We start from the raw sequence: 23070 nt of genomic DNA, 5'->3' as shown, positions 1-23070 counted from the left end.
TCTTTTCACATGCACATCGCTGTAACGATACCCCATTTCTTGCTCTTGCGTTCTTTTGCTCAAACCTGTGGAGACGTTCGGTGCCCTCACTGGAGCTGTGAAAAAATAACTCCATATAAGGCAACAGGAAGGACCTGCTGACCTTGGCCCGAGCTCCACTCATCTTCTCATCCCCTTTAAAGGGGGGGTATTATACAAAATGGACTTTTTCAAGCTTTACATCATGTTATTATGTCATTCCCTCATTAAAATCAGGCCTGAAGTGTTGCCTTGGCACATTCACGTATTTTTGAGTAATCTGTAAAAACTCTGATGGCGGCCATTTTAGGGATAGGTTTGCCTGAGTCCTCCTAGGAACGCCCCCACCTCCTGGAGACGCCTCCGAGCTTTCGTCACCAGCCGAGTAACCAACCACTGGGCGTGTCGGAAAGGCTCAGAGGTTCTTAAAGAGACAGAGGCCTATTTCAAGACATTCACTACAGCCATTTTGAGAGAGCAATTTTATACAAGGTAGTTCTTCTAATTTACTGCATTTACAGACCAACAGAAGGTTTGCTCATCATTGTAGTGTGATATAGACTGGTGCGATATGTGATTGAAAAAAGCCTTTTTAAGGGCCTTCGCATTCTTCTTCCATGGGCTCCTGCTGTGCTGTACGCTGTAAATATCTTTAAAGATTATTATTTGCATGCGGGAAAATTGCAGAAAATTTCAACATGCATGTTTTTCATTGTTGCTTCCCCTTAGCAAAATGGGGGGTCCAAACGCTTTCCTTGAAACAAACGCCAGGGGGCACAGAAGCATTAAAGCATTAAAATCGGATGATTTAGAAACACTCTTTCATAGTTTGATAAAGTTTGATATAATGGTTAGGATTTCCGGTAACTCCATGGTGCCGTGATGGACACACTGAGGACAAAACAAGACTCTGTTTGACAAACTGACTGTATCTAGATAAAAAACATACCATAACATACCATACCATACTAGGGCTGCTCGATTATTGAAAAAATAATAATCACGATTATTTTTGTCATAATTGAAATCACGATTATTTAAAAAGTCTTTATTTTATATATATATTTATTCATAAAAAAAAAAACAATGCTGAATATTTTCTGTTTTCTGAACAGTCATAAAAGCACAAATGATTTCAAAGTATGCGACAAAAATGACAAAAACTCAACAAAAAAGTGTCAAAAATCCAGCAAAAAAAAGATAAAAATCCAGCAAAAAAGAAAAAAATCCAGCAGAAAAAAAGACAAAAATCCAGCAAAAAAAGACAAAAATCCAGCAAAAAAAGACAAAAATCCAGCAAAAAAGTGACAGAAGAGCAGCAAAAAAGTAATAAAAAAGTGACAAAAACACATAAGGGAAATAAAAAGCGACGACAATGGCAAAGAGGAGAGAATGGATTTGGTTTTGGCGGGTGGTAAGAGGTTAAGTAGAGGTCTCTGTTTCACACCTGCCCCCTGCTGGCCAGCCCTCACACCTGCGCAAGTAAACTGATGTGTGATGACATCATCACACAGCGCTGTTTGTTTTTATGTCAGGCAAAAGCATGAGCCGTGGCACGTAAAATGTGAAGGGAAAATAATCCCAGCGCCATGAAATAATGCAAGTCTGCTTTGCCAGAAAAAACTGAAAAAAAAATAAAAAATGTGAAAAAATGTTTTGAAAAAATTGAAAAAAATAATCGATTATGCTAATTTTGTAATCGTTTAGTATAATAATCGAAATCGTAATCAAATTTCGATTAATTGCACAGCCCATACCATACCATACCATACCATACCATACCATACCATACCATACCATACCATACCATACCATACCATACCATATCTCCTCCCGTCTGTGCAGGATGAAGCGCGCCCTCACCAATTCCCATCCAGCATGGGCGGTGACGCATCCCCCGCGTGCACACCATGGATCTACACCTCCTCCGCGGCAGAAGAAGAACACCGTCCACCAATGCTGACGTGTTTCCTGGCGACGCGGCGCGGCGTGAACATGGCGGCCCCAGAGCGGCTCGCGGGGCGGCGGACGGCGCTGCTGCTGCCGCTGCTGTGCCTCTGCTCGGTGCGCTCGGCGTGCGCGCTGCTGGAGGGCCTGTACTGCGGCACCGAGGTCTGCTACGACGTGCTCGGGGTCACGCGCGACGCCGCCAAGGCCGAGATCGCGCGCGCGTACCGGCAGCTCGCGCGCCGCTTCCACCCGGACCGGTTCCGCGCCGAGGCCGGGGCCGAGAGCGCGGAGGAGGCGCACCAGCGGTTCCTGCAGATCGCCACGGCCTACGAGACTCTGAAGGTCTGGAGCGGGTTTGTTTACGGGGCTCAGTCGGTCCTGGGGGGGGGGGTCTCTGGTGACGTGGACTTACTGTGACCGCGGGGGGGCTTCAGGAATCCAAACTTATAACGAAGTAGTTTATGGCAGCGTTTCCCAACCCTGGGGGCGCCTGGGATGGCAAGGGGGGGCCAAAGCTTGGTCTGGTCAGAATGTCAGGTTATACCAGAAGTTGTTTAACCCCTTAACTCCCACCTGAACCGAGTATTTTCTCCAGTTTGGCTTTACCCCAATCCAAAAGCTTCAGGAAAAAAGGTGTGAAAGTAGAGACAGAACTGAGACGAAAACAATGAAGATGTGGCAAAAAAATGACAAAAAATGTGACAAAAAATGTGATAAAAATGACAAAAAATGTGACAAAAAATGTGATAAAAATGACAAAAATTTGACCAAAAAATGACAAATGTGACAAAAATTTATGAAAAAGTGCCAAAAATGTCACAAAAAATTGACGAAAAATGACAAAAAAAGACAAAAAATGATAAAAATGACAAAAAATTGACAAAGAAATGACAAATGTGACAAAAATGTGACAAAAAAATGACCAAAATTTGACAAAAAATGACAAGAATTTATGAAAAATTGCCAAAAATGTCACAAAAAATGTCACAAAAATTTAAAAAATGACAAAAATGATACAAATGACAAAGATTTGACAAAAAATGACAAATGTGACAAAAAAAATGACAAAAAATGATAAAAATATGATTAAAATGACAAAAAATTGACAAAAAATGACAAGAATTTATGAAAAATTGCCAAAAATGTCACAAAAAATGTCACAAAAAATTGACCAAAAATGACAAAAATGTACAAAAATGACAAAAAATTGACAAATGTGACAAAAATGTACAAAAATGTGACGAAAATTGACAAAAAATTATGAAAAAGTGCCAAAAATGTCTCAAAAAATTGAATGAGTTGAACACCCACAAAAAATGATGGAAAAAAAACCTGATGACGTGAGGAAAAAGATCCATTTAGATGAGTTTTGTAGGTCTTAGCTTTCAAATGAGGTGTTACACTGGCCTACAGGATTTGGGTAAAGCTGACCTGGAGAAGATGCTCTCGGTTCAGGTGGGAGTTAAGAGGTTAAAGCAAATGAAATGGTCAAAAATGATCACAATATGAAAGGAGCAAAAGTGCATTCACTCCAATTGTAGAATATTTGTTGAAAATGGGGGGAAAAGTTGGGAATCATTGGCAGTGAGTGAGATGTGAGTGATGAGTGAGAATGTTAGAGCTGCACAAAATGAGAAAAATAACACACATTGGATAACGATTCATGCACAATTTTATCAAACCATTTCAACACGTAAATTCAGCAAAAAAAAGGCAAGGGGGGCCAAAGCTTGGTCTGGTCAGAATGTCAGATTATACCAGAAGTTGTTTAACCCCTTAACTCCCACCTGAACCGAGCACATTTTCTCCAGTTTGGCTTTACCCCAATCCAAAAGCTTCTGGAAAAAAGCTGTGAAAATAGCGACAAAACTGAGACGAAAACAGTGATGGAAATGTGAGAAAAAAGTGAGAAAAATTGATGAAAAAATAGCAAAAATGTCACAAGAAATTGACAAAAATTTGATAAAAATTTGATAAAAATTACAAAAATGTGACAAAAAATGACCAAAATGTATAAAAAAAAAGACAAAAATTGAATAAAAAATTGACGAAAAAAATGACAAAAATGTGACACAAAAATGACAAAAATGTGACAAAAAATGACCAAAATGTATTAAAAAAAAGACAACAATTTAATAAAAAATGGATGAAAAAAATAACCAAAATGTGACACAAAATTGACAAAAATGTGATAAAAATTTGACAAAAAAATTACAAAAATTTGACAAAAAATGTGATAAAAAATTGACGAAAAAGTTACAAAAATGAGTTGAACACCCAACAAAAACAAAAAAATGATGGGAAAAAAATCTGATGATGTGAGGAAAAAGATCCTCTCGGTTCAGGTGGGAGTTAAGAGGTTAAAAGAAGTTGCCTTAAATTAAATGGTCAAAAATGATCACAATATGAAAGGAGCAAAAGTGCATTCACTCCAATTGTAGAATATTTGTTGTAAATGGGGGAAAAAGTTGGGAATCATTGGCAGTGAGTGAGATGTGAGTGATGAGTGAGAATGTTAGAGCTGCACAAAATGAGAAAAATAACACACATTGGATAACGATTAATGCACAATTTTATCAAACCATTTCAACACGTAAATTCAGTTCGCTTTTTTTTTCAGTCTAAAAGCAATAGTTGTGTCAGGACTGAAACAAGGCTAGAACAAATGTGTTTGATATCAGTATTAAGTGACGGTCACTTGACAATGTTGCGATAATGTGTCTTTGTGTTGCGTCTGAAGTTGAGTTGAAAGTCACAACTCGACTAAAGCCTTGACTCCCAAAACCTATGTTTAGTCAGACCCCCGTCGAGCCACAACGAAGTAGTTTATGGCAGCGTTTGCCAACCCTGGGGGCGCCTGGGATGGCAAGGGGGGGCCAAAGCTTAACTCCCACCTGAACCGAGCACATTTTCTCCAGTTTGGCTTTACCCCAGTCCAAAAGCTTCTGGAAAAAAGCTGTGAAAATAGCGACAGAACTGAGACGAAAACAATGATGGAAATGTGACAAAAAAGTGACGAAAAATTGATGAAAAAGTGGCAAAAATGTCACAAGAAATTGACAAAAATGTGATAAAAATTTGATAAAAAATGACAAATATATGACAAAAAATGACCAAAATGTATTAAAAAAAAGACAAAAATTTATTAAAAAATTGCCGAAAAAAATGACAAAAATGTGACAAAATGTGACACAAAAATTACAAAAATGTGATAAAAAATTGACAAAAAAATTACAAAAAATTGACAAAAAATTGACAAAAAATTACAAAAAATGGACAAAAAATGTGACAAAAATGTGATAAAAAATTGACAAAAAAAATGACTAAAAATGTGACAAAAATGTGACAAAAAATGTGACAAAAAATTATAAAAAAATGACAAATGTGACAAAAATGTGATAAAAAAAAAAGTCAAATTATGAAAAATTTATGAAAAAGTGCCAAAAATGTCACAAAAAATTTCACAAAAAATTGACGAAAAAAGTGACAAAAAGTAAAATAAAAAAAAATCAGAAAAAAATTAAAACTTTTTTACAAAAATGAGTTGAACACTCACAAAAAAAATATGGGAAAAAAATCTGATGATGTGAGGAAAAAGATCCATTTAGTTTTGTAGGTCTTTCAAATGAGGTGTTACACTGGCCTACAGGATTTGGGTAAAGCTGAACTGGAGAAAATGCTCTCGGTTCAGGCGGGAGTTAAGAGGTTAAGCAAATGAAATGGTCAAAAATGATCACAATATGAAGGGAGCAAAAGTGCATTCACTCCAATTGTAGAATATTTGTTGGAAATGGGGGAAAAGTCATTGGAAGTGAGTGAGATGTGAGTGATGAGTGAGAATATTAGAGCTGCACAAAATGAGAACATGTAGTATTTGATATCAGTAATAAGTGAAGGTCACTTGACAATGTTGCGATAATGTGTCTTTGTGTTGCGTCTGAAGTTGAGTTTAAAGTCACAACTCGACTAAAGCCTTGACTCCCGTCTGAAAGCACAAAAGGAGTCGATGCTCATAACAAAGCAAATCTTTTCATGTCAGTGTGATGAAAGGTAACTTTGCAGCTTCAAAAGGAAAAAAAATGTGACTATATTCATCCTCTGTAAGGAAACACTACGGGAACAGTTTTGAGTCATGTGCATTATTAGGCTTTTTAAATGACACATATGGACTTTTGACTCTGGAGCATTTCGTAGAAGTTTAGTGGAGCAGAAAGTATCATCATCTTTCAAAGTTAAACACTTTCTACAAACACAGCTCTCAGGTTGCTGTGTTTGCTGAAGGCTACTTTACAGTCATTATTTATTTTGTCACTGACACTTCTGTTGATGGGACAGTAACTGGTTTAAAGGTACTACAGTCTGAGTGTCAGAGACGGTACAGAGGAGGAGGAGTCTGACTAGTAGTATTACAGTATTATTTTATTCCCATATCAATACTTTTGATGACGTCATGCATATTGATGAGGCAGCAGTGCTCCACAGTGTTCACAGTCAATAGAGGTCAAGAAGAAGACAGCAGGGGGCAGCACTACAGGTTTTAGCACTTGGACTGACACACAAATAAATGACTTTTTATGATAGTTTTTATAATTATAAATAAGATTCATTTGGGGTTGATCTGTTCCTTTTTAACACCCCTTAACTCCCACCTGAACCGAGCACTTTTTCTCCAGCTTTACCCCAATCTAAAAGCTTCTGGAAAAAAAGGTGTGAAAATAGCAACAAAACTGAGACGAAAATAATGATGAAAATGTGAAAAAAGTGAGAAAAAACTGACGAAAAAGTGACAAAAAATGGACAAAAATTTGACCAAAAAGTGAGAAAAGTTTGACGAAAAAATGGACAAAAAAGTGATAAGACTTTGACGAAAACATGCGAATAATTTGACCAAAAAGTGACAAAAAAATGGACAAAAAAATTGAAAAAATTGACGAAAAATAGAGGAAAAAATGGATGAAAAAGTGACAAAAAATGTACAAAAAAATGACAAAAAAAATGACAAATTTGACAAAAATGTGATACAAATTTGACAAAAAAATTACACAAAATTGACAAAAAATGACAAAAATGTGACAAAAAAATGACCAAAATGTGATAAAAACTTGACAAAAAAATTACAAAAAATGTGACAAAAATGTGACAAAAATGCGATAAAAAATTGACAAAAAAATGACAAAAAAGTTACAAAAATGAGTTGAATACCCACAAAAAAATGATGGGAAAAAAAATCTGATGACGTGAGGAAAAAGATCCTCTCGGTTCAGGTGGGAGTTAAGAGGTTAAAGCAAATGAAATGGTTAAAAATGATCACAATATGAAAGTAGCAAAAGTGCATTCACTCCAATTGTAGAATATTTGTTGGAAATGGGGGAAAAGTCATTGGAAGTGAGTGAGATGTGAGTGATGAGTGAGAATATTAGAGCTGCACAAAATGAGAACATTTAGTATTTGATATCAGTATTAAGTGAAGGTCACTCGGCAATGTTGCGATAATGTGTCTTTGTGTTGCGTCTGAAGTTGAGTTGAAAGTCACAACTCGACTAAAGCCTTGACTCCCAAAACCTATGTTTAGTCAGACCCCCGTCGAGCCACAAGGAAGTAGTTTATGACAGCGTTTCCCAACCCTGGGGGCGCCTGGGATGGCAAGGGGGGCCAAAGCTTAACTCCCACCTGAACCGAGCACATTTTCTCCAGTTCGGCTTTACCCCAATCCAAAAGCTTCTGGGAAAAAAGTTGTGAAAATAGCAACAAAACTGAGACGAAAACAATGATGGAAATGTGACAAAAAAGTAACGAAAAATTGATGAAAAAGAGGCAAAAATGTCACAAGAAAATTGACAAAAATGTGATAAAAAATTGATAAAAAATGACCAAAATGTATTAAAAAAAAGACAAAAATTGAATACAAAATTGACGAAAAAAATGACAAAAATGTGACAAAATGTGACACAAAAATGACAAAAATGTGATAAAAATTTGATAAAAATGTGACAAAATGTGATAAAAATGTGATAAAAAATTACAAAAATGTGACAAAAAAATGACCAAAATATATATATAAAAAAAAGACAAAAATTGAATAAAAAATTGACGGAAAAAAATGACAAAAATGTGACACAAAAATTACAAAAAATGTGATAAAAATTTGACAAAAAAATTACAAAAAAATTACAAAAAAGTGACAAAAAATTACAAAAAATGTGATAAAAATTTGACAAAAAAATTACAAAAAAATGACTAAAAATGTGACAAAAATGTGATCAAAAATTGACAAAAAAAATGACGAAAAAGTTACAAAAATGAGTTGAATACCCAACAAAAAAATGATGGGAAAAAAATCTGATGACGTGAGGAAAAAGATCCTCTCGGTTCAGGTGGGAGTTAAGAGGTTAAAGCAAATGAAATGGTTAAAAATGATCACAATATGAAAGGAGCACAAGTGCATTCACTCCAATTGTAGAATATTTGTTGGAAATGGGGGAAAAGTCATTGGAAGTGAGTGAGATATGAGTAATGAGTGTTAGAGCTGCACAAAATGAGAACATTTAGTATTTGATATCAGTATTAAGTGAAGGTCACTTGACAATGTTGCGATAATGTGTCTTTGTGTTGCGTCTGAAGTTGAGTTTAAAGTCACAACTCGACTAAAGCCTTGACTCCCGTCTGAAACCACAAAAGGAGTCGATGTTCATAACACGGCAAATTTTTTCATGTAAGTGTGATGAAAGGTAACTTTACAGCTTCAAAAGGAAAAAATGTGACTATATTCATCCTCTGTAAGGCAACACTACGGGAACAATCCTTAGTCCTTGTTTTGAGTCATTATTAGGCTTTTTAAATGACACATATGGACTTTTGACTCTGGAGCATTTTGTAGAAGTTTAGTGGAGCAGAAGGTATCATCATCTTTCAAAGTTAAACACTTTCTACAAACACAGCTCTCAGGTTGCTGTGTTTGCTGAAGGCTACTTTACAGTCATTATTTATTTTGTCACTGACACCTCTGTCGATGGGACAGTAACTGGTTTAAAGGTACTACAGTCTGAGAGTCAGAGACGGTCCAGGAGGAGGAGTCTGACTAGTAGTATTATAGTATTATTGTATTCCGATGTCAATAGAGGTCCAGAAGAAGACAGCAGGGGGCAGCACTACAGGTTTTAGCACTTGGACCAAACACTGACACACAAATGAATGACTTTTCATGATAGTTTTTATAATTATGCCAGGGATGGCAAAGGGGGCCAAAGCTTGGTCTGGTCAGAATGTCAGGTTATACCATAAGTTGTTTAACCCCTTAACTCCCGCCTGAACCGAGCACATTTTCTCCAGTTTGGCTTTACCCCAGTCCAAAAGCTTCTGGTAAAAAGGTGAGAAAATAGCGACAGAACTGGGACGAAAACAATGATAAAATGTGACAAAAAAGTGACGAAAAATTGATGAAAAAGTGGCAAAAATGTCACAAGAAAATTGACAAAAATGTGATAAAAATTTGATAAAAAATTACAAAAATGTGACAAAAAAAATGACCAAAATGTATAAAAAAAAAGACAAAAATTGAATAAAAAATTGACGAAAAAAATGACAAAAATGTGACAAAATGTGACACAAAAATGACAAAAATGTGATAAAAATTTGATAAAAATGTGACAAAATGTGATAAAAATGTGATAAAAAATGACAAAAATGTGACAAAAAAATGACCAAAATACATATATAAAAAAAGACAAAAATTGAATAAAAAATTGACGGAAAAAAATGACAAAAATGTGACACAAAAATTACAAAAAATGACAAAAATTTGACACAAAAATTACAAAAAATGGACAAAAAATGTGACAAAAATGTGATAAAAAATTGACAAAAAAATGACAAAGTTACAAAAATGAGTTTAATACCCAACAAAAAAATGATGGGAAAAAAATCTGATGACGTGAGGAAAAAGATGCTCTCGGTTCAGGCGGGAGTTAAGAGGTTAAAGCAAATTAAATGGTCAAAAATGATCACAATATGAAAGGAGCACAAGTGCATTCACTCCAATTGTAGGATATTTGTTGGAAATGAGGGGAAAAGTCATTGGAAGTGAGTGAGATGAGTGAGAACAAAAGAGCTGCATAAAATGAGAACATGTAGTATTTGATATCAGTATTAAGTAAAGGTCACTCGGCAATGTTGCGATAATGTGTCTTTGTGTTGCGTCTGAAGTTGAGTTGAAAGTCACAACTCGACTAAAGCCTTGACTCCCGTCTGAAAGCACGAAAGGAGTCGATGTTCATAACACGGCAAATCTTTTCATGTAAGTGTGATGAAAAGTAACTTTTGCAGCTTCAAAAGGAAAAAGTGTGACTATATTCATCCTCTGTAAGGCAACACTACAGGGACAATCCTTAGTCCTTGTTTTGAGTCGTGTACATTATTAAGCTTTTTAAATGACACATATGGACACACATGTTATCATCTTTCAAAGTTAAACACTTTCTGCAAACACAGCTCTCAAGTTGCTGTGTTTGCAAAAGGCTACTTTACAGTAATTATTTATTTTGTCACTGACACCTACAGTCTGAGTGTCAGAGACGGTACAGAGGAGGAGTCTGACTGGTAGTATTATAGTATTATTTTATTCCGATATCGATACTTTTGATGACGTCATGCATATTAATGAGGCCGCAGTGCTCCACAGTGTTCAGTCAATAGAGGTCAAGAAGAAGACAGCAGGGGGCAGCACTGCAGTTTTTAGCACTTGGACCCAACACTGACACACAAATGAATGACTTTTTATGATAGTTTTTATAATTATAAATAAGATTCATTTGGGGTTGATCTGTTCCTTTTTAACCCCTTAACTCCCACCTGAACCGAGCACTTTTTCTCCAGCTTTACCCCAATCTAAAAGCTTCTGGAAAAAAAGGTGTGAAAGTAGCAACAAAACTGAGATGAAAACAAGGATGAAAATGTGAGAAAAGTGAGAAAAAACGGACGAAAAAGTGATAAGACTTTGACGAAAACATGCGAATAATTTGACGAAAAAGTGACCAAAAAATGGACAAAAAAATCGAAAAATTTGACGAAAATTTGACAAAAAAGTGAGAAAAAATTGACGAAAAATAGAGGAAAAAATGGACGAAAAAGTGACAAAAAATGGACAAAAAATGGACAAAAATTTGACGAAAAAGTGAGAAAAATTTGACGAAAAATGTACAAAAAATGGACGAAAAAGTTATACGAATTTGACAAAAAAAATGCGAATAATTTGACGAAAATTTGACAAAAAAGTGAGAAAAATAGAGGAAAAAATGGACGAAAAGGTGACAAAAAATGTACAAAAAATGTACAAAAAAATGACAAATTTGACAAAAATGTGAGAAAAATTTGACGAAAAATGGAGGAAAAAATTGACTAAAAAGTGACAAAAAATTGACAAAAAAGTTATACGAATTTGACAAAAAAAATGTGAATAATTTCACGAAAAAGTGACAAAAAAGTCACGAAAATTGAGTCGACTGCCCAACAAAAAAAGTGATGGAAAAAAAATCTGATGTGAGGAAAAGATCCATTTAATTTTGTAGGTCTTAGCTTTCAAATGAGGCGTTACACTGGCCTACAGGATTTGGGTAAAGCTTGAACTGGAGAAAATGCTGTCGGTTCAGGCGGGAGTTAAGAGGTTAAATAGGACAGTGGTTTCCTGTTTCTTTTAATGTAAATGAAGTCAAGATCATTTATAAAAGTGGTACAAAGCACATGTAAATAATGAATAATGTAGTATGTTTAATATAAAGGTTTGAAATCGTGATTATTGTCGGGTATTTTTGTGCAGTATATGGATTATATGTCTGTCCGTGTGTCTGCTGCAGGATGAGGACTCGCGGCGGGAGTATGACGACATGTTGGACCACCCGGAGGAGTACTACCAGCACTACTACGCCTACTACAGACGCCGCCTGGCCCCCAAAGTGGACGTGCGGCTGGTCATCCTCATCTCCATCTGCGCCATCTCGCTCTTCCAGGTCATCTACCCTCCCTGTAGTGATGTGTGGGTCAACACTTGTGCTTCACAGATAGATGGTCCTGGGTTCGATTCCCACCTGGACGGGGTTTTTCTGTGTGGAGCTTGCATGTTCTCCCTGTATCTGCGTAGGTTTCCTCTGAGTACTCGGGTTTCTCTGATGCAGATTAGCCCATGACTGCAATCCGGTGTGTTCATTAACTTCTTAACTCCCACCTGAACGGATCCTATTTTCTCCAGTTTTGCTTTACCCTAGTCAAAAAGATTCTTGGGAAGAAAGCACCAAAAATGTTACAAAAATTCAACAAAGATGTGACAAAAATTCAACAAAAATTCAGCAAAAATTCAACAAATTCAACAAAAATGTGACAAAAATGTGACAAAAATTCGACAAAAATTCAACAAAAATTCAACAAAGATGTGACACAAAATCGACAACATTTTTTTGACAAAAACTCGACAAAAATTCGACAAAAATTCAACAAAAATGTGACAAAAAAAAAAAACGCGAGGAAAAAGGTCAGTTTTGTGGGTCTTCGCTTTCACATGAGGTGTTACACAGCCAAAAGAGGACAGAATGCATTTGGTTTAGGCGGGGGTAAGAGGTTAATATGCACTGTCCCGGACCTTTTTTGTTTGTTTGTTTACTTTATTGTCCCCGTAGGGAAATTTGTCCTCTGCATTTAACCCATCCTTCGATGCCGCTGGGGCGACCCGTAAGGAGCAGTGGTCGACGGCCGTGCCGCGCCCGGGGACCCATCTCCATGATGTGGAGCCAGAGGCTGGTCAGAATCACCTGGCTGGAGGATTCACCTATTGCACATGTTTTTAGTGGTAGGGGAAACCGGAGTACCCGGAGGAAACCTACGCAGACACGGGGAGAACATGCAAACTCCACACAGAAAGGCCCCGTCCTGGTGGGAATCGAACCCAGGACCTTCTAGCTGTGAAGCGGAGGCGCTAACCGCTGCGCTACCATGCCGCTCTTCCAAATAAACCAATAAATACAGCAACGTTTGGGTGGGGGTGGGTCAGATTAGAAAGCACACATATATATTTTTTTCCTTACATTGTTGGCTTACAACGTAAAGAACATTCTTACTCATGCACTCAAAGTAGACTATTACTATTACTACTAGACTATCTTGATTTTGTGTAAACAGCAGGTTCATTCCTGGCGGACAGGGCTGCAGATGTTTCACCTCCTTTCTACCTCTCTCCCCGATTCCATTCTCTTACTTTTCTTTTTTAGCATTTGCCTGTTTCTATCTATATTTCTCTAATGTAGCACGAGTGGTGCACGTAGAGCTTGATAAACATGCAACCTTAAAAAAAAAAAAACGGCTCACAGGTGAGACTCGGCTCTCATCGTTCACATAAAAGAGCCGGAGACAAAGAGTACTCTTTGTACCGACTCGTTCGCGACCGACCCATCACTACCAGGCATGTTAGAAAGTCAAGTGGGATATATTCCAATATAAGCTTTCTCCATCCAGAAACAGTAGGGGACATATGAGAAATCCATTGCAATAAAATGTTTTTCCGGGCACAAAAGGTTAGAATGTTATACAATTTTTTACTATATTTGTTGCTGATAGGCCGATTTGATAAGCCAAACAAACTTAATTTTCAGTTACAAATATATCCTGATGAAAGTCCTCTGTGTGCGCAGTACTACAGCTGGCACAAAAATTCAACAAAAATGTGACAAAAATTCAACAAAAATGTGTGTCTTCTGTGTGCGCAGTACTACAGCTGGCACAGCAGCTACAACGAGGCCATCAACTACCTGGTGACGGTGCCCAAGTACCGGCTGCAGGCGGCGGAGATCGCCCGCGAGCAGGGCCTGCTCAGCCGCGGCGCCAAAGAGCGCGGCAAGAACCGGCGCAGCAAAGAGGAGATCCGCGAGCACGAGGAGGAGGTGATCCGCCACATCATCAAGACCAAGATCGACATCAAGGGGAGCTACCAGAAGCCCAGCGTGTGGGACATCCTGCTGCTGCAGATCGTGCTGGCGCCCGTCAGCCTGGGGCGCTACCTGGCCTGGTACGTGTCCTGGGTTTACCGCTTCAGGCTGCGGGGGCAGGAGTACGGTCCCGAGGAGAAGCTCTACCTCATCAGGTACTCGCCAACTACAGGGCTGCGCTGTGAGTCGCAATCGTGTTGAAAAACATGGCTTGTTTCGCATAGACTTGATGACACAGATAATCCCAGTTTGAGGGTGGAGTACCCGTTTGCTTGGATATAGGGCTGTGTACTGTTAAGTGGTACCAGTGTGGTATCAGAAGAGTTAAGATACTTTTATTTTTCATTACCAGTAGTATTTCGATACTATAGGTAGGTAGATACGATAGGTATTTTTTTCATTTTTTTCTTGTTTTCAAATTTGTTTTTTTAATTACTAATATCCTCCCTATTCCCCCCATTTTTTGGGTGGCAAAGAGTCCCTATTTTTTTCCTAAATCATTCCCTATTTTTCACTCGTTTCCTGACACTGGAGATAAACTGCAGTGTTAATTTCGTCGACTAAAATATTTAGTCTTAATTTTAGTCAAAGTGATATTTTCGTGACTAAAACTAAATTAAAAGTTTCTCATGAGACTAAAATTATGACTAAAATGTCCAGATATTTTAGTCGACTAAAATAAGACTAAATAAAAATGAAAAGGAGAGACTAAAATCATCCAAACTTGTATTGAGCGTCTGAAAGAGCCTCAGATCATGTAAATTCTCTGCTAAAGGATCAGCTCTGAGCTTTGTTCATGTGGAGAAGCTCCATGAAGCAGAGGAACAACATTAAATATGATTATGATGAATATTATAAATATAAGTCAACTAAATTAGTCTTAATTTTAGTCGACTAAATTGACATGCAATTTTAGTCGACTAAAACTAGTGTTTTTTTTTTGACTAAATCTCGACTGAAATTAAATTACATTTTAGTCAAAAGACTAAGACTAAAACTAAAATAAAATATGTTGTCAAAATTAACACTGATGGACTGGATATTGTAAATTTGCTGATTTTCCACACATTATTGTTTCGTTTTCTGGTTCTAGAGAACAAATATTTTACTATAGGTATCGTATCGTTCAAGTATCGGTAGAGGTGGGAGTAAGTCACTAAATGCAAGTCTCGGGTCAAGTCCAAGTCGTAAAGGTCCAAGGCAATTGGTCATGGGGTCGAGTCATAGTCGAGTGTTTATAATCTTGAAAATATGTAACAAACAATATAAAACTTATTCAATAGCAACACAATTTTGAAAATGTATATATTTTGAATTCTCCAGTCTATGTACAAAGTGACTGGGGCAGTATTTTAAGGCAGGGGGCCCGGGGTGCCTCCATCAGAAGAATTGAAACAAGAGTCTTTTAAACATTAACTGTTTTTTTCCGAGCAGTCTGATGAATAACATTTTTATTTTTGTGAGTTTCTGACTGTTTTCCTGTCTGTGGTTCCCCTATAATGCCCCTGCCCCTGTATGCTCGGATTCGCCCCTGCTCAAAGCAGATTCCGCACAGTCTTCAGTCTTACTGTGCTCTGTGTGGCGGTGTGAAATAGCCGCGACATGCTGTAACCTTTGTGTGAACCCCTTAACCCCTTAACTCCCACCTGAACCGAGCACATTTTCTCCAGTTTGGCTTTAGCCCAATCCAAAAGCTTCTGGAAAAAAGCTGTGAAAATAGCAACAAAACTGAGACGAAAACAATGATGGAAATGTGACAAAAAAGTGACGAAAAATGTATGAAAATGTGACAAAAAGTGACAAAAAATTGATAAAAAATTGACGAAAAAATGACAAAAAATTGACGAAAAAATGTGACAAAAAAATTACAAAAAAGAGACAATAATGACAAAAATGACAAAAAATTGATAAAAAATGGACGAAAAAATGGACGAAAAAATTGCAGAAAAAATTGCAGAAAAAATGACAAAAAGTGACAAAAAAAAGATAAAAAAAAAGATAAACAATTGACGAAAAAATGTGACAAAATAATTACAAAAAAGTCACAAAAATATGACAAAAAATGACAAAAAATTGATTAAAAAATTGACAAAAAAAATTGACAAAAAATGTGACTAAAAAAATTACAAAAATGAGTTGAATACCCAACAAAAAAATGATGGAAAAAAAAACTGATGACATTAGGAAAAAGATCCTCTCGGTTCAGGCGAAAGTTAAGAGGTTAAAACACTGAACTGCCCCAAGATTTATGTCCATTAATCCAGCTGTTACTGTGTCTTAGTACAGTCCATTGAAAAGAGACCACAGGGGGCGCCATAGTCTCCCCTAAAGGTCGACCGATATGGGCGTTTCTAAGGCCAATTTTGGGGGATTTTTATTGTGCAACACCGACATGCTTGACCGTTATTTTATACTGATATTCCAGCAGGAGCCGGTTTTATTTTATTACATTAGTTTTTATCGTCCGTGTGAAGCCTGAATGTAAACGATGTGTGTGTGATCTCAGGAAGAACATGAGGATGTCTCAGTCCCAGTTCGACACACTGGAGGACGGCACCGTGGAGGGCTTCCTGCAGAGGGAGCTGTGGATCCGGGACAACTACGAGGCGAGTACCCCCCCACGTGCGGCCAATATGTGCATGTGTATCCAACCCACAAAAAGCAGAAACTTAGCATTTAGCTCAGAGGACTTGTAGTTGTATGTAACAGCTGAAAATATCTGGATCGTTCATAATTTGCAACGTTTTGACGGCTAATGCTAACGGCTTTAGGAAAATACATTGAGCAGGCTAACGGATAAGGAAAACTTTTCATTATATCAATCCACTGTAGATGTTTTTGACCTGGGATTATGCTTCATGTGTGCACAGCCTAGTACTTGACAAGGCAGATGTTACATGTATATGAGGTGGTACTTGCCAGGCACTACAAGTCATTAATTGAATAGTGCCAAAAGTAAAACTGTTATTGGGCCTTTTGCAGATATTTGTCATTTCAAGCACATCTTTATCACCGTTCAATTTCAACGCAATATTATATCCAGTCGTTTCACTTCCTGGTTATTCATGCAATAACTTTTTTTTAACTATTTATTTTCTTTTTTTTTTTTCTTCTTAACAATAAACAGAAAAACAGAAACAAAGAAGGAGAAAACAGCGGCAAAATAAATAAATAGTTCAATCAATAAAAATAAATAAACTAAGATAATAAAATTCTTCATTTATGTCAGCAGTTTGAATTTTGCAACCTCCTGTATAAGCAGATATGACACACATATACGTTTCTACACGTATATATACACACATTCCCACTATTTTTTGTTTTATACAACAAAACACGGGTATGTTATATCTGCACATGGATTATTTTTTATTTTGTCAAGCTTTAAGTTTAGCGCCCTGTTCATTTAGATTAGTTTTATATGAAACTCCAGTTGATTTCATAATTTTTACTTTATTTCTTTATTTTATATATTAATTTAGCTTAAGCTACATCAATTATCTATATTATATTATATCATATGAGTAAGTCTAAGTCTCAAGCATAATTATTTTTTCGTAATTTTTTTTACTTGCCAAAATGAACACTGCTAAGCGTCATCAACCATGTTTATTATTGGGGGGGGAGGGGGCAATAACACTCTAAGCTCCTCCTATTGTAAAGTGTTTTTACTCCGCGATGAAAGGATGAAGCTTAGCCAGAGATGGAGAGGTGAGGAAATGGATAAGTAGAAATTGACAAAAAATTGACAAAAAAAAAGACAAAAATGTGACAAAAAAATTACAAAAATGTGACAAAAAACGACCAAAATGTGATAAAAAAATGGACGAAAAAATTGACAAAAAATGACAAAAATGTGACAAAAAAATGACACAAATGTGATAAAAATGTGACAAAAAAATTACAAAAAAATTACAAAAAATTGCAAAAAAATTGCAAAAAATGACCAAAATGTGATAAAAAATTGACAAAAAAAATTCCAAAAAATTGCTAAAAATGACACAAATGTGATAAAAATGTGACAAAAAAATTACAAAAAAATTACAAAAAAATTACAAAAAATTGCAAAAAAATTGCAAAAAATGACAAAAATGTGATAAAAATTCGACAAAAAAAATTGCTAAAATGTGACAAAAAATGACCAAAATGTGATAAAAAATTGACAAAAAAAATTCCAAAAAATTCCAACAAATTGACAAAAAATTGACAAAAAATTGCAAAAAAAAATGACAAAAATGTGATAAAAATTCAACAAAAAAAATGCAAAAATGGGACATAAAATGATAAAAATGTGATAAAAAATTGACAAAAATGTGACAAAAACTAGAGAGCTGCCGCTGCGCTGCTCTCAGAGGAAAATAAAATAACAAGAGTGTGCTGTGCTTGAACAGGTGTACCGGTGCGAGCAGGAGGAGGAGATGAAAGTGCGCATGGCCACGGACCCGCGCATGAAGAGGTACCGCAGGTGGATGAGGAACGAGGGCCCGGGGCGGCTCACCTTCGCCGACGACTGAGCCCGGGGGCGTCTCCCTGGGGGGTCATCGCGAGGCTTCACTCATCCTGGGCCTTTATTGCACCTTTTCACTGCAACGTGGAAACCGAAACCGCGGCCGCCGGCTCAGCTCCAGCCCCATCTAGTGGCGAGAGCACAGACTGCAGTTCCCTCCTCCCACAGGGGCAACGCTGAAGTGCGTGGGCAAAGCCGGAGGGGAGTCCAAACCTTTCTGGGTGTAACTCGTTTGATTTGTATAAAACATGTAAAACAGCGTGAGTGGAATGTGTGCTTTTTTTTGCTCTCGTGCTTCTTTAAACGGCTATTTAAAGACACGGCGGAACATTCCAGGTTATGTTTTGTTCCAGGGGAATAGGGTTGTCAAAAAGTCATTGTCGTAGTGTTTCCCAAAGGTTTTACCACTAAAGCCCTGGAGAAATAGTAGGATTGGCGAGTGATGTTTGTTGTTTCACTTCCTTGTTGAAATGTCAGAGGTGACAAATGTTGAACTGTTGCCGTGCCAACCAGGGTTAGTGCTAGATCGTCTGCTCCGGAGGGACGGTCTGCTGTGAGTTTGTATAGATCTATGAGTTGGTTTGTCTAAAAATACAAATAATCCTAATCCTAACCATAATCCTGAAGGTTATCCCCTTAACTCCCACCTGAACCGAGCACATTTTCTCCAGTTTGGCTTTACCACGGTCCAAAAGCTTCTGGAAAAAAGGTGTGAAAATAGCAACAAGACTGAGACGAAAACAATGATGGAAATGTGACAAGTGAGAAAACATTGACAAAAAAGTGACGGAAAATGTATGAAAAAGTGGCAAAAATGTCACAAGAAATTGACAAAAAATTCACGAAAAAATGACAAAATCTGACAATTTTTTTTACAAAAATATGACAAAAATGTGATAAAAATTCGACAAAAAAATAGCAAAAATGTGACAAAAAATGACCAAAATTTGATTTAAAAAAAATTGACAATTTTTTTTTTTAAATGTGACAAAAAATGAAAAAGAAATGTGACAAAATGTGACAAAAAAATGAAAAAAATGTGATAAAAAAATGAAAAAAATGTGACAAAAAAATGACAAAAATGTGACAAAAAATGACCAAAAATTGACGAAAAAAAGTGACAAAAAATGAAAAAAAAATTGATAAAAATTTGACAAATTACTAAAAATTAATTAAACATTGACGAAAAAATGACAAAAATGTGCCGTTATTCGTTATTTTTCGGGTTTCTGGATAGAATGAAAACCGTCTCCGTGGTTACGTATCAGCAGTGAAAACCTGAAATAGCCTCTGATATGTTTGTAGGAAGAGGCTCAGAGTGAAACCCCTCTTTAACGCCAGACTGCAAAAGGACAAATAAAGAGACGGGACACCAGTCGTTTTGAGTAACCATAAAAATGATCAACATTTAAAACATACAAAACAATACAACGCAGAGTGATAGCGCGTGATAAGGCGATTATTTAGCGACAAGAATCGGTCACAAACTGAGGTGAGCGGCTCCGGTCCGGTCCGCGGGCCCGTCCCCGAGCCCGGGGCCTTCAGTCCGATGGTCTGTCTGTCTTTAGTGCAGCGCGGTCACAACATCATAAATCCAAGGCTTCAGTGAAATAAAGGCCACGCCCCCATTTCTTCCAAACGCGGCACCTCGACGCCTCAACTCCTCCGGTGCCGAAAAATCATTTAGATTTAGTGCACATGAAGGGGACGGTTTATGCATAATTTTAGTGATAAAGCATATTTGATATTCACTTATCCCAACACTAGACACTTAGGGATACAAGATATATATATAGATATTTTAAGGTGCTTGATTTGTCTGTTCATTGTGGCACTTTTGGGGGGAAAAAGTGATTTTCTATGAGATAAAACCATATTTTATTAACCTCTTGAACCGCCTGAACCGAGAGCATTTTCTCCAGTTCAGCTTTATCCTGTAGGCCAGTGTAACGCCTCATTTGAAAGCTAAGATCTACAAAACTCTAAATGTACAATTCTCCATTTAGATTCAAAATCTAAATGGATCTTTTTCCTCACGTCATTTTTTTGAGGTGTTCAACTCATTTTTGTAATTTTTTTTCTTCATTTTTTTTCAAATTTTGTCACATTATTGTCATTTTTCATCAATTTTTGTCACATTTGTCTTTCTTTTGTCCAATTTTTGTCATTTTTCGTCAACATTTTCTCATTTGTCACATTTCCATCATGTGACAAAAAAGTGTAACGCCTCATTTGAAAGCTAAGATCTACAAAACTCATCTAAATGGATCTTTTTCCTCACGTCATCAGGTTTTTTTCCCCATCATTTTTTGAGGGTATTCAACTCATTTTTTTTCCCACTTTTTTGTAATTTAATTTCTTCATTTTTTCCCCCCACTTTTTGTCACATTTTTGTCAATTTCTTTTTTAATTTTTTGGTCAAATTTTTGTAATTTTTTTATGACATTTTTGTGACATTTGTCATTTTTTGGGGTCAATTTTTTGTCATTTTTATCTTTTTTTTGTCACATGTCAATTTTTTGTGACATTTTTGGCACTTTTTCATCCCTTCTTGTAATTTTTTGTAATTTTTTTGTCAAATTTTTGTACATTTTTTGACATTTTTGTGACTTGTCATTTTCATCATTTTTTTGTCACATTTTTGTCAGAAAATTCTCACTTTTTTGTCACATTTTCATCATTGTCAATTTTTTGTCATTATCTTTTTTTGTCACATTTTTGTCAATTTTTTTGTGACATTTTTGGCACTTTTTCATCCCTTTTTATAATTTTTTGGTCAAATTTCTGTACATTTTTGTGACTTGTCATTTTTTATCATTTTTGTCACATTTTTGTCATTTTTTCGTCAAAAATTTCTCACTTTTTTGTCACATTTTCATCATTGTCAATTTTTTGTCATTATCTTTTTTTGTCACATTTTTGTCCATTTTTTGACATTTATGGCACTTTTTCATCACTTTTGGTCATTTTTTGGTCAAATTTTTGTACATTTTTTGTGACATTTTTGTGACATTTGTATTTTTTTTTGGTCAATTTTTGGTCATTTTATAATTTTTCATCACTTTTTGTCATTTTTTGGTCAAATTTTTGTAAATTTTTTGACATTTTTGTGACTTGTCATTTTTTTGGGTCATTTTTATCAATTTTCTCACTTTTTTGTCACATTTCCATCTCACTTCTGTCGCTATTTTCACACCTTTTTTCCAGAAGCTTTTGGATTGGGGTGAAGCCAAACTGGAGAAAATGTGCTCGGTTCAGGCGGGAGTTAAGGGGTTAAAGACTACATACTTATAGCCAGACCTGTATGTTATTTCACACCTCGACGTGATTCAAACTTTGTCAGAACTGTGTCTCAGATATAAGAAAGTCTGGCTTCTGATCCAACGGTGGTTCATAAAACAATAATAAAAAAACATAAAAAGTTGTTGGAGTTGAAGCTTTGAGGGCCACATTCTTTCAAAAAGCGAGACGTGGCCGTAATAGCTGCTGGAGTGGTCTGGTCATGAGAAGCTAAAGCCAGAATCTCTTTTTTTTTTTTTTCTGTCACAGTTTGCAATAAAGTTCAGATGAAAAACACATCAGTTTACAATAAAAGAAACATTTGTACAAAATCACTCCACGAGAACGGACCGGGCTCTTCCTCTGGGAACGGCCGGTGTTTGTGATTTCATTATCGGCGTTTATGTAAAAGTTCACTGCCTGGATTGAGCCTCGATATTGCCATTTACCCCAAAAGTCCTTATTATTTCAAGTTTAATCATTTTACACAATTCAAACCTTAACTAACATTTTATTGTGTGAGCTATGATGATAACCAAGCTACTTCCAGGTCCAAACTGCACAAAGTTCCATTACATAGACAACTTCATCTTAATTTCCTTGTGAAACAACTAATACATTTGTTTTGCTGTTAGAAATATCTCATATATAATAATTATGATAATTGTAAGTATTTCAAAATCCTGTAGGCCAGTGTAACGCCTCATTTGAAAGCTAAGATCTACAGAACTCATCTAAATGGATCTTTTTCCTCATCAGATTTTTTTCCCATCAATTTTAGGGGGTTTTCAACTAATTTTTTTGTATTTTTTTTTTGTTAAATAGTACATTTTTTGTCACTTTTTGTCACATGTTCATTTTTTTCATCATTTTTGTGTCAATTTTTTGTCATTTTTCATCATTTTTTTTGTCACTTTGTCATTTTTTTGTCAATTTCTTTTTTTGTCAAATAGTAAATTTTTTGTCACTTTTTGTCACATGTTCATCATTTTTTCATCATTTTTGTGTCACATTTTTTGCCACTTTTACATCATTTTTTCTTGTCCTTTTTTGTACATTTTTTGTCAATTTTGTCAGTTTTTTGTCTACGTTTTCTCACTTTTTTTCCAGAAGCTTTTGGATTGGGGTAAAGCAGATTGTTCAGTAGAAGTGAAAAAACGGCAGTTGTAGCTAGCGCTAGCTAACCGTTCATGTATTTATGGGATGTTGAGCTACTTTGCTCCTCTCCATGTCTTTGTTTCTTTATTTAGCAGAAAACTATATTAATAATTCAGCATTTGTTACAGTAGTTTTTGAATAATTAGGAGAAAGTTTCGATTTTTTCTAAATTGTTTTCCCCCTTAACTGTTT

The 23070-nt window shown here is 36.2% G+C and overlaps 1 protein-coding gene across 1 annotated transcript; it reads left to right on the top strand.

Moving 5' to 3' along the window:
* Positions 1 to 1969: 1969 nt before the first annotated feature.
* dnajc25 (DnaJ (Hsp40) homolog, subfamily C, member 25) lies at positions 1970 to 18700 on the top strand. The gene is made up of 5 exons (XM_079581358.1): positions 1970 to 2310; positions 11817 to 11969; positions 13716 to 14089; positions 16441 to 16540; positions 18326 to 18700. The coding sequence occupies exons 1-5, from the start codon at positions 1975 to 1977 to the stop codon at positions 18446 to 18448; spliced, it is 1086 nt and encodes a 361-aa protein (XP_079437484.1). The 5' UTR covers positions 1970 to 1974; the 3' UTR covers positions 18449 to 18700.
* The last annotated feature ends 4370 nt before the right edge of the window (positions 18701 to 23070 follow it).

This window comes from Gobius niger (genome assembly GCF_951799975.1).
Source record: "Gobius niger genome assembly, chromosome: 22".
NCBI classification, from domain to species: Eukaryota; Metazoa; Chordata; class Actinopteri; order Gobiiformes; family Gobiidae; genus Gobius; species Gobius niger.
The sequence above is the reverse complement of the archived record's forward strand: the minus strand, read 5'-3'. Positions and strand labels throughout refer to the sequence as shown.

Excerpts from the sequence above, each read along its gene's own strand:
- dnajc25 (XM_079581358.1), top strand. The coding sequence starts at position 1,975 with ATGCTGACGTGTTTCCTGGCGACGCGGCGCGGCGTGAACATGGCGGCC. Across the intron at positions 11,970-13,715 it reads GCGCCATCTCGCTCTTCCAG|TACTACAGCTGGCACAGCAG; the intron begins GTCATCTACCCT and ends CTGTGTGCGCAG. Across the intron at positions 14,090-16,440 it reads GAGAAGCTCTACCTCATCAG|GAAGAACATGAGGATGTCTC; the intron begins GTACTCGCCAAC and ends GTGTGATCTCAG.